Source organism: Salvelinus fontinalis, chromosome 2 (genome assembly GCF_029448725.1).
Source record: "Salvelinus fontinalis isolate EN_2023a chromosome 2, ASM2944872v1, whole genome shotgun sequence".
Taxonomy (NCBI): Eukaryota; Metazoa; Chordata; class Actinopteri; order Salmoniformes; family Salmonidae; genus Salvelinus; species Salvelinus fontinalis.
In genome coordinates this window covers 18,987,761-19,000,030 of record NC_074666.1, presented here as the reverse complement: position 1 = coordinate 19,000,030, position 12,270 = coordinate 18,987,761, and the positions used below count along the sequence as shown (strand labels likewise).

At 40.5% G+C, this 12,270-nt stretch overlaps 2 protein-coding genes across 5 annotated transcripts in view; both read right to left on the bottom strand.

The window, feature by feature from the left end:
- pla2g3 (phospholipase A2 group III) overlaps positions 1-2,688 on the bottom strand; it is a 5,667-nt gene extending 2,979 nt beyond the window's left edge. The window contains exons 1-4 of the mRNA XM_055865811.1: positions 1,635-2,688; positions 557-689; positions 241-375; positions 1-132 (exon numbers count right to left, since the gene is read on the bottom strand). The exon at positions 1-132 is cut by the window's left edge and continues 761 nt beyond it. Of these exons, the coding sequence (XP_055721786.1) occupies positions 1-132; positions 241-375; positions 557-689; positions 1,635-2,250 (1,016 nt within the window). The 5' untranslated portion in view covers positions 2,251-2,688. The remainder of the gene's footprint in view (positions 133-240; positions 376-556; positions 690-1,634) is intronic.
- Positions 2,689-7,994: 5,306 nt separating this feature from the next.
- The window catches only part of LOC129813453 (rabphilin-3A-like), a 54,621-nt gene continuing 50,345 nt past the window's right edge, over positions 7,995-12,270 (bottom strand). For all 4 annotated transcript variants that reach the window (XM_055865787.1, XM_055865788.1, XM_055865783.1 and 1 more), the window contains 4 exons: positions 10,720-10,868; positions 10,495-10,576; positions 10,262-10,358; positions 7,995-10,058 (listed from right to left, as the gene is read on the bottom strand). In XM_055865787.1, coding sequence (XP_055721762.1) covers positions 9,922-10,058; positions 10,262-10,358; positions 10,495-10,576; positions 10,720-10,868 — 465 coding nt within the window. In that variant the 3' untranslated portion in view covers positions 7,995-9,921. The remainder of the gene's footprint in view (positions 10,059-10,261; positions 10,359-10,494; positions 10,577-10,719; positions 10,869-12,270) is intronic.

Here is a 12,270-nt window from a genome sequence, read left to right as displayed (position 1 = left end):
GTGGGGGTGGAGATGGTAGTGGTGGTATTGACAGCCATTTCATCCTCCTGTAAGTCAGGGTCTGGCTGGGTGGAGTTGTAGAAGGTGGGAGGATGGACCACAGCATACAGAGACATCTCATACTGTTGACACCTGTCACAGAGAGGAATGAGGTAGGATCAGCCTCTACTCCATTTTACATTGCATGTTACATTAAACACTTCATGAACAAACATAAGTGAGGGAGGGATCGTCACTCACATGCCAAACCAGTTCCTTTGAGAGCACTGTAGTCTGTGGGAGAACTCAAAGCAGTGCATCTTCAGCAGGTTGAAGAAGACGTATCCCACTGTGTCTGAAATACTGTCCTCAGCCCCCAGCAAACACCGGCGAAACCTATACACAACAACACAATGTTAATACAATGTTAATGCAACCTAAACACAACATTAATACAACACTACACAGAGGTTAGCCGGAACTGAATCAATAATGTATAATGTTAAGGGAAAGGCAGAAGCTTCCTCATGAGAGTCACAGTCTCATAGACAGAGTTAGTTTGTGACAGGCAGCCTACCTGTTATCACAGTGGCAGTGGGACAGGGTGAAAATGTTTTTGTTGAAAACTCCATAGTTGGTCTCGAACGACAGGATGGTGTCCTGACATTGGTCATGCTCCCTGCAGCAACTATCTGTCTCCGCAAACACACCTGTCACAGGTAGACGGGCAGGAGAAGTTCAGCAACAACAACAAGAGACCAGGTTAGGCCTATTTGATATATTGTGACGCAAAACAGAGACATTACTAATGTAGGGCCCTATAAAATCAGTTACATTTTTTGTCTGATTCCGTATTTTTTTTCCCCCCAAATTCCGTTTTATTTTTTCCAGATTTCTGTTTTCGCTCTGAAAATCACACTTTTTTAAACTGAAAAACAACTCAATTGGATGTTCTAAATCCACAACAATGCTTAAACCACATCAGGAGACCACTTTTCAGGTCTAAAAATAAATACAAATAAATGTAACTAACCTTTAATTCCGGTGCACGCCTAGCAAGAGGATGTTAGCGGTGTAGCTCACACAATCAATCAATCGTTTATAAAGCCCTTTTAACATCTGCAGTTGTCACAAAGTGCTTATACAGAAACCCAGCCTAAACTCCCAAAGAGCTAGCAATACATATGTATGTAGAAGCACTCTACCATCACTGTCTGTGTTTGCAGAATAAATACTGACTGCATTGATGCAAATAATGATATCATTCTGCCAGGTAAGCATAGCCTACTTTGAAGTTAACATTTAATTGAGAAGGTTTTTGGGAAAGCATTTCCATCTACCAACATCATCGCTAACGGCTGCACAAAGTGGTAAATGCTTTATGTGTTAATTAATTTAGTTGATTCCCTACTAAGGACAATACATTTTTGAATATGGTTGAATTACATTTAAATAAACCTGGATTCCATCATTCTGTCTGCGTTCTTTTTATTTTTATTTTATTTTATAGAGCTTTACAAATGGGCACATTAATCATCATCATCAATTACATTCTGCTTTAATAGCCCATACAATTACAAATGAGAAAACATGATCAAAAGGAGAACCACATCTTAGTCTGGAACACAGTTACAGATACAACACCGACCACCTACCTAAATCGTCATAGGTCGCCGCCTTGTTCCCTGAGCCGCACCAAAGCGTTCCCGGCACGATGAGGCCACGTTTTACGCGCCGGTGGGCTTGAGTCACATCCCTGGAACTGTCACCACCGTCTCCAAGAGGATTCTGGAACGCTATATCATCAATAACGCTCCGTGCGTGCCTCTTACTCCTTGTCTCTGTATGTTCCTCAGAGGCATCTCCAACAGCTTCGCGCTGGGTGACCGTTGGAGAGCTAACAGGAGCGCAGTGGCTTTCTAGTTCAGACTGCGCACTGACATCAAAACGTTCACAAGGACGGTCAGAGAACTCTCCTGTGGTGCTCTTCTCCCGACACACAGACATGTAGCTGTCTGTAACGGCCGTGTCGTCAATCACTGCGCAGTTGACCAGTCTATTCTCCACGGACCACACACTGTGGTAGAGATGGAGGGATGAGGGGTGGTGAGTTTCTCTGTGGTGTCGGAGGAAGCTAAGATGGGTCTCACCGTTCGACGTGACTTTAGTCCAGAAACAGAAATCCCTCGGGTCAGCAGCAGCTGCAGTGGTCAAAATCAGTGACACTGCTGCCATTATTACAGCAGAAAATAAAATGGAGTTCATGTGCATTTTCGGCACCAATGTAAGCACTTTAAATGTCCTTCAGTACTTTATAGATAAACTAATATTGCAAAAAAAAAGCACCGAACCCATTACAATTTAATTTCTCGTTTTATAAAACACTCCCTTTCTCTTATGCTCAAAGGTAAGATTAAATATATAAATAAAATGTTGCCGCACCCTGAACTTGCATTAAAATACATTCACTTTGCAGCTGATAATGAACAGTAGCCCTATCCACTAGTTTCCACTGTCTGAGGATGTCTGAAAAGAGACGGACCTCAGGCCGGTTTTAAACTGATCTACGAGGGGCTTTCCCGCCCGCAATATTCTGCGCTTTGATTTGACCACGTGGTTGTGGTGTGTGTTTGTGTAACTAAACAGTCTTCAATCCAAGCTTTATGTGCAAGTAGAATATGTCGGAGAAATCTCATGGAAACTGGAAAGGTCTAATGTAGGTAACTTTCCAAATGTCGACAAAACAAAATAGGCCTATGCTAGAAGATGTGGATATTTTTGTGTCGGTAAAATTAATTATGTACTAAATGTTGGTGGAAACGCTTTTATGCGCAAATAATAGCCATTATGACCTAATAGCATCACATCGAAGTAAACTTGAAGTCACGCGATGCAGCCTGGTCTCATAAACTAGACGTAACATAGTAAACGTAAATCCGGGACTCCAAATTAGTATATGTTACATTTGGTTACTTACAGATGGTTACTTACAAGCTCACTAGACCGGACACACGCCATCGCGCATGTTGATTTTGTCCATCCACACCAGACGCAATCAGACGCAGGTTGAAATATAAAAACGAACTCTGAACCAACTATATTATCTTGGGTACAGGTCGAAACATATGAAACACTCGTGGACATTTTTCTAGCTTGCTGTTGCTAGATAATTTGTACTGTGATATAAACATTGGGTTGTTATTTTACCTGAAATACACGTTCCTTTTTCTCTGGATCTTTGTAGAATTTTGACCCATTTTGAGTCACACAGAATCTTGTGTTCTCTTCTCCAACAATTAATCCACAGATAAAAGGGGAAACCTATTTAGAAATAGAATCACGTTCTATTTTGGTGCCTGGCTACGCAGACGCTCGTTGATGCACGAGAGCAGTTTGGATTAAAGGATTGAAGAACATTTATGTGTACATTTATTTTACAACGCTCGCTCACGCAATGAGGGCGGTGTGGCCATGTGGGCATGTTAGGCAAAAATGAAAGTAGGGTGGTTGGTCGGGGTGGATGGGTGTTCGCATAATCTCATCACAACCAACTTTAGCATTTTAGCTAATTAACAGCTTTTCAACTACTTACTACTTTTCAGCTAGTTTGCAACTACTAGCATGTTAGCTAACATGCTAGTAGTTAGGGTTAGCAGGGTTAGGGTTAGGGTTAGCATGTTAGCCTTCCCCTAACCTTAACCTTAACCATTTTAGCTAACCCTTCCCTTAACCCTAACCCGTTTAGCTAACCCTAACCCCAACCTTAACCCTTTTGGCCAACCATTCCCCTAACCTTAAACCTTTTAGCAAACCCTAACCCTTTTAGCTAACCCAAACCCTAACCTTAACCCTTTTAGCTAACCCTTCCCTTAACCCTAACCCTTTTAGCTAACCCTAACCCTAATTTTAACCCTTTAACCTAACTCCTAAACTTAACCCTAACCTTAACCCTAACCCCAAAAATAGCAAACATTAGCCAGCTAGCCACCTAGATAGAATTCGAAACATAGTGTATGTTTTGCAAATTCATAACATATAAAACAAATTGTAATTTAGAACATATCATACGAAATGGATGATGGACATCCACAACTTAATACATACCATCCGAAACGTAACATATCATACTAAAGTATTATCTCAGATTTTTTTACTGAATAATACAAAGTGCTCTGAGACCAGGTTGCACAGGTTGCAGCTATGACGTGTTGTATGGTCCTCCCACTAAGACTCGTTGGGAAACCATGCAGTTTATTAGGCTACAGATGAAATAAGTTATGATGAACTTCACAGGGTGGTAAAAGTGCAATGTGAGCTTGATGATATTTTCCAATAAATATCGAGGGTTTTATTCTGGTGACATGATCAGCGATGCTTGGCTGCCTTTTGACAAAAAAAAATGTATCTTGCTCTTTTGTCCAAAATAATCTCATCGTGTAGGCCAGTGGTTCCCAATCTGGGATACTAGAACCCCTGGGGGTACTTGGGCCTATACTAAGGGGGTACATTTGAGAAGACTCATATGCCTACTGGTAAAATGCACATAAGGAGGTACTTCAGGGCTACTCCAGACAAAGGAAAATTCAGTTGGTGGTACAGTAAATCTGTCAATGTGTCGTTGGGCAAGGCACTTAACCCTAATTGTTCCTGTAAGTCACTCTGGATAAGAGCTTCCACGTAAAACGATAGAAACACATCTCCGATGGGAAAATGCACATATAGTAGCCACATATCATTGAGTGACTCCAAGTTTACTTAGATATGATGGTTATTATATCATTATTTGCGCATAAAGGCATTTCCACTGCCATTTTTTGCTAAATATACCACCATGTAGAACATACAAATGATCTGTGTGTCACGGTTGTAATAATGGATGGACCAAGGCGCAGCGGGATTTAAGTTCCACATCTTTATTAAAATGAAACTTCTCAACAAAAACAATAAACAAACAAACAAACGTGAAGTAACGTAGATCAACAAGCACATACACAAAACAATATCCCACAAAAGCAGGTGGGAACAGGGACACCTTAAGTATGATTCCCAATTAGAGACAACGATAATCAGCTGCCTCTAATTGGGAACCATACTCAATCCCAAACATAGAAATAAATCGACTAGAACACCCCCTAGTCACCTACAACACCATAGAGAACCAAGGGCTCTCTATGGTCAGGGCGTGACACTGTGGGCATTTATAAAGTTGTACCGAAACTTCCAATTTCCATCACAGCTGTGGTGATTTTTTTTTAATATGGCATAACTTTATTCTCATAAAAACTGAGGATGGTTACAAACCAGGTTTCCATCCAACCTTTCTATGCAGTAAAGTACATGTTCGATAAAAAATGTCATGACAGGCCTGATGGAAACAGACAATTTGTCCGTAAACTTTCCATATGTCGACAAAACAAAACATGCTAGACAAAGTGGGATCTTTTAGTGTCTGTAAAATGAATTATGTGAGAAATGTCGGTGGAAACACTTTCATGTGCAAATATTGATATAATAACCATCATATCAAAGTAAACTTCCCTGTTAATAATTCCTCAGCACCCCCATCAGTACAGTTGAAAATGTGATGGAAACACGTTTAACTTGTATTTTGTATTCGGTACATGGGAATTTAACCACAAAAATTATTTAACAAATATTGAATATTGTGTCCCTGAACAAAGGGGGGGGGGGGGGGGGGGGTCAAAATAAAAAGTAACAGTCAGTATCTGGTTTGGCCACCAGCTGCATTAAGTACTGTAGTGCATCTCCTCCTCATGGACCGCACCATATTTGCCAGTTCTTGCTGTGAGATGTTACCCCACTCTTCCACCAAGGCACCTACAACACATTTCTGGGGGGAATGGTCCTAGCCCTCACCCTCCGATCCAACAGGTCCCAGATGTGCTCAATGGGATTAAGATCCGGGCTCTTCGCTGGCCATTGCAGAACACTGACATTCCTGTCGTGCAGGAAATCACGCACAGAACGAGCAGTATGGCTGGTGGCATTGTTATGCTGGAGGGTCACGTCAGGATGAGCCTGCAGGAAGGGTACCACATGAGGGAGGTGGATGTCTTCCCTGTAACGCACAGCATTGAGATTGCCTGCAATGACAACAAGCTCAGTCTGATGATGCTGTGACACACTGCCCCAGACCATGACAGACCCTCCACCTCCAAATCGATCTCGCTCCAGAGTACAGGCCTCGGTGTAACACTCATTCCTTCGACGATAAACGCGAATCCGACCATCACCCCTGGTGAGACAAAACCGCGACTCGTCAGTGTAGAGCACTTTTTGCCAGTCCTGTCTGGTCCAGTGACGGTGGGTTTGTGCCCATAGGTGACGTTTTTGCCGGTGATGTCTGGTGAGGACCTGCCTTACAACAGGCCTACAAGCCCTCAGTCCAGCCTCTCTCAGCCTATTGCGGACAGTCTGAGCACTGATGGAGGGATTGTGCGTTCCTGGTGTAACTCAGGCAGTTGTTGCCATCCTCTACCTGTTCCGATCCTGTGCAAGTGTTGTTACACGTGGTCTGCCACTGCGAGGACGATCAGCTTTCTGTCCTGTCTCCCTGTAGTGCTGTCTTAGGCGTCTCACAGTACGGACATTACAATTTATTACCCTGGCCACATCTGCAATCCTCATGCCTCCTTGCAGTATGCCTAAGGCACGTTCACGCAGATGAGCAGGGACCCTGGGAATCTTTCTTTTGGTGTTTTTCAGAGTCAGTAGAAAGGCCTCTTTAGTGTCCCAACTTTTCATAACTGTGACCTTAATTGCCTACCGTCTGTAAGCTGTTAGTGTCTTAACAACCGTTCCACAGGTGCATGTTCATTAATTGTTGATGGTTCATTGAACAAGCATGGGAAACAGTGTTTAAACCTTTTACAATGAAGATCAGTGAAGATATATGGATTTTTACGAATTATTTTTGAAAGACAGGGTCCTGAAAAGGGGACATTTCTTTTTTTGCTGAGTTTAATGACCACAATTGTTTCTACTGGATGGATGATCAATGAAAGTTATTACACTTGCTATCCTTATCAGATATCATAAATTATGAAACATTAAAATGCTTATCTTTTATCTATTGGCCAGCTTCCAGAATATGAGGTGTTTCTGAACATGACAGAGTCAAATTCCGCCAGGAAGTAAACATAAAATCTATGTAGTTTTATAATTGTGTTCTCCAATATTGACCAGAAAGAACAATTTCCATTTATATTTCTATCTATTAACTCCTATATTTTTTTCACTCTAGGCCTATATTTTTAAACGTAAATTATACCAATAACAATATCAGCATTATATCATTGAATATTATTAAACCATCAATGTCAAGGTGTGTTATACTGCACAGTGGAGTTCAAGTCTATACAATCAGGCGGGCTAATCCTTCAGAGGCCAACTGGACTGTGAACTTTCAACCAGTTGGAAAAGAAAAAGAGAAGAGATTCACTACTGTGTTTATCAAGAGAGCCAAAGTCCACCTGCATCCCACTGCGTGTCTACTCGGGCCACTGGTTCTCAAACCTCACCTGATTCACAACCTCAGCTGATTCTCACAAAGGTCCTGCCATGTCACAGACGCTGCTATACAATGAGCGAACTTCAAAGAATGTCTACTGCACTAACAGTGGTGGAAAAAGTAGCCAATTGTCATACTTGAGTAAAAGTAAAGATACCTTAATAGAAAATGGCTCAAGTAAAAGTGAAAGTCACCCAGTAAAACACTACTTGAGTAAAAGTCTAAAAGGATTTGGTTTTAAATATACTTAAGTATCAAAAGTTGATGTAATTGCTAAAATATACTTAAGTATCAAAAGTAAAAGTACAAATCATTTAAAATTCCTTATATTAAGCAAACCAGAGAGCGAGTACTTTTGGGTGTCAGGTAAAATGGATGGCGTAAAAAGTACACTATTTTCTTTAGGAATGTACAAGTAAAAGTACAAGTTGTCAAAAATATACATAGTAAAGTAAGGTACAGACACCCCAAAAAACTACTTAAGTTGTACATTAAAATATTTTTACTTAAATACTTTACACCACTGTGCATTAACCATTTGCATGCTTCTCCCAAGACTATGATAACATAGTAGGCAAGAAGGTAAATACATAATATGTACATATGTATCTACAAAACATCCACAACTTTATACTACAGTTGAAAATACAATTCTTATTCAAAGTAAATATCAACACATCTTAAAGTTTAATATTTAATTTTACTTTGCATTGCATTATCGTTTAACATAAGCTATCACAGATCATTTCACATTTGAGAATTTCTAGCAATCAAACCTACTACAGGTCAATGCACGTCATATGATCTGGACAGCGCTCACGCTCAGCATGTATTTGGTACGCATTTGTCATCTGTCACAGGAAGACGCAGTGCAGTGCAATATGCCCATGTCTACAGCATTGTCTGATCATTATTTAATCAGGCTTGGAGTAACGCTTTGTTCTATGAGTGAGAGCGAGTGTGAGAGAGAGAGGGAGCGAGAGAGAGAGAGAGAGAGAGAGAGAGAGAGAGAAAGAAAGAAAGTGTGAGAGAGAAAGAAAGTGAGAGAGAGGGAGCGAAAAAAGAGAGCAACATCCAAGTCAGTGCATTCCAGGTTTCTAAGATATCCCATGGTTCTTAGAGGAGCTAATGCTTCAATAGCATGACATGTAATCAACCTAAACAGCTAATACTATGGAAATATCTTCATTCATAAATAACATCAACATATGTTCCGTAACATCCAACACATGCTCCTTTCAACAAACTGGTTGTATATACAGTAGCACAAGTGAAGATCATATGCTTTGGCAGCACAAACACTAGTCCCAATCAGTCACAGTATAGAAGTATACAAGACAGATTACAGATGTAGGAATTTAATTTGAGTCAATTTGCTACAGCAGGAAAATAATCCTGCAGCAACAGGAAATGTGAATTATTATGTGGATTATAATTAATGGACATTTTGAAGAGATTTATACATTTTCCATGAGAGCAAATCAAGTCTGAAATTTCAAAGTGGAAATTAGAAACTTTAGAAGCCTTTTTAAAACTCAAATACACTACTGCATAGCAGGAAAATTCTCAGCAACAAAAGAGTGATACAATTAAGATCCTACATCTGTATGACTGTGTCATAACATCACAGTATTGAAGTATAGAACACAGATTATGACCACATCATAACACTGTACAGCAAAATCCAGGGAGGGGGTCTTAGAAAATGATGCAATCTATATGATGTAATCTATATCATGTCTATGGTAAGAGAGGAGGGGAATTCCTTGCGTTGAGATAGGTAAGGATGGTGTAACGACGCATTGTTTAACAACATACTTTAGCACCCTGTTTATTGAAATCCGGTTTCCAGGCTTTAGAGATAAGTGAAAGAGATCCCTTTCCCCCAGAAGCAGTAAAGCATGCTTGAAATACGGGAGATATTCTGTTGCAGTTTCTTTTTGTTTCACTGTAAACGCTGTGTTGATAAGTACATGAATCCAATAAGCATTCTGTCTGCACAAGAAGAATGAAGTTGTAAAAAGTGTGAGAGCCTTAATTTGCTGCTAATTCAGGTTCACATTACTGAAAGTATGAAGAGCTAGATTATGATTTGGGATTTTATTAGGATCCCATTTGCCGACGCCAATGGAGACAGCTTGTCTTCCTGGGTTCCGACACATCACGAAAACATTAGACAAAAATACTTTACAATTCAAATACATTTGAAAACAATTGGAAGACAAAATATTATATTTAAGAGGAAATTAGAAACCGCTATTTAGGAGGGAGGAGGAGGAGGAAGAGGAAATGGGAGGAAGAGGAAGACAAGGGAGGAGGAGGAAGAGGAAATGGGAGGAAGAGGAAGACAAGGGAGGAGGAGGAAGAGGAAATGGGAGGAAGAGGAAGACAAGGGAGGAGGAGGACGTCTCTCAGTCGTCCGTGTCTTTGACGGTGTTGTCATTCAGGAGGACGTGCCAGCGCTCGATCTTCTTGTCTTTGTTCTTGAGACATTCATACCAGTGCTTCAGACACTCCCCCTTGGCTGTGATGCCCAGCTGGCATCCTCCTGGAGGGAGATAAGAAGGTTTTTAAATATATTATTTTGAAGTCGGCTTAAAAACTGCACAATATTGTTTGTTAAATATAAAAATCAGTAACTACACGTACATTCATTATGCCATCTCAACTGAACTCACCAAATAAATTGTTGGATTTCTCAACTCACCAATGAAAAACGCTGGGTGTGCCCATGTTATAGTCCCAACTCACCAATGAAATCGTTGGAGGTTCCCATGTCATAGTCCCAGACGGAGATGTCCAGGCTCTTCTTGGCCAGCTCACCATGTTTGATCTCATAGCTGAACTCCTGCAACACAACTTCAGACATCACACTCCATTTCTCAGTGCATAGACACAGACTGCCATTTGACTCTGTATTAATAAAACAATGGCCTTGAACCTGATATTGTGCTGTTAGAGACAGATATGGAGGGGACACTAACCTCATTGAACTCTGGGTTGAGGGTCTTCTTTTTGATCTGGGTCTTGTTCTTGGCTTTCTTCCCCATGTCTGGTTTCAGGTAGCTGCAGGTCACAATCACAGGAAAGAATCAATCAATAAACCAATCAATCAATTCATCCATCAATATTTTACTGCTGTAGGAAAAAGAGATATTAGAGAGAAGAAACATAATCCGTCACATTGAGAGGTATGTTAGAACATGTACATCTTGACGAAGGGGTCTGAGTATCCATTAGAGTCCATAGCTGCCAGGTGAGCACAGCGCACCACTCCCACTATCAGACGACCCTTCTGGGTGCTGTAGGTTAAAGAGACCAGGATACGACCCCTCTCCTCTGCTTCATCCTCCTTTACCTGTAGGACACACACAGGCATGAACACACACACAAAAAGGTTTACAAGTACATTTACATTCACTACCATAAGAATTTCCCCATAGAGATTTACAGTCATGTACAGTATGTATAGATATAATCTCTCTGCTACTGGTCATGTATTCACCTGGTCAGTCATGTACACTGAGTGGACAAAACATTAAGAACACCTGCTATTTCCATGACATAGACTGACCAGGTAAATCCAGGTGAAAGCTATGATCCCTTATTGATGTCACCTGTTAAATCTACTTCAATCAGTATAGATGAAAGGGAGGAGACAGGTTAAAAAATGATTTTTAAGCCTTGAGACATGGATTGTGTATGTGTGCCATTCAGAGGGTGAATAGGCAAGACAACATATTTAAGTGCCTTTGAACAGGGTATGGTAGTAGGTGCCAGACGCACTGGTTTGTGTCAAGCACTGCAATGCTGCTGGGTTTTTCATGCTCAACAGTTTCCCGTGTGTGTCAAGAATGGAAAGAAATAAATCATGCAGATGACATCAACATTCAGCTACTATCTTAGGTGTGAACATCAAGTGTAAACCCTGAGTACTGTGTCAGGTGTAGATCTTAGGTGTGAACATCAAGTGTAAACCCTGAGTACTGTGTCAGGTGTAGATCTTAGGTGTGAACATCAAGTGTAAACCCTGAGTACTGTGTCAGGTGTAGATCTTAGGTGTGAACATCAAGTGTAAACCCTGAGTACTGTGTCAGGTGTAGATCTTAGGTGTGAACATCAAGTGTAAACCCTGAGTACTGTGTCAGGTGTGAACGTCAAGTGTAAACCCTGAGTGTCAAAATCAAATTAAATTGTATTTGTCACATGCGCCAAATACAACAGGTGTAGACTTTACTGTGATATGCTTACTTACAAGCCCTTAACCAACAATGCAGTTTTAAGAAAATATAGTTAAGAAAATATTTACTAAATAAACAAAAGTAAAAAAATGTATTTAAAAAAGTAACACAATAAAATACCAATAATGAGGCTATTAAAAGGGGGTACCGGTACTGAGTCAATGTGCGGGGATACAGGTTAGTCGAGGTACAGTTGTGGCCAAAAGTTTTGAGAACGACACAAATATTAATTTTCACAAAGTTTCCTGCTTCAGTGTCTTTAGGTATTTTTGTCAGATGTTACTATCGAATACTGAAGTATAATTACAAGCATTTCATAAGTGTCAAAGGCTTTTATTGACAATTACATGAAGTTGATGCAAAGAGTCAATATTTGCAGTGTTGACCCTTCTTTTTCAAGACCTCTGCAATATGCCCTGGCATGCTGTCAATTAACTTCTGGGCCATATCCTGACTGATGGCAGCCCATTCTTGCATAATCAATGCTTGGAGTTTGTCAGAATTTGTGGGTTTTTGTTT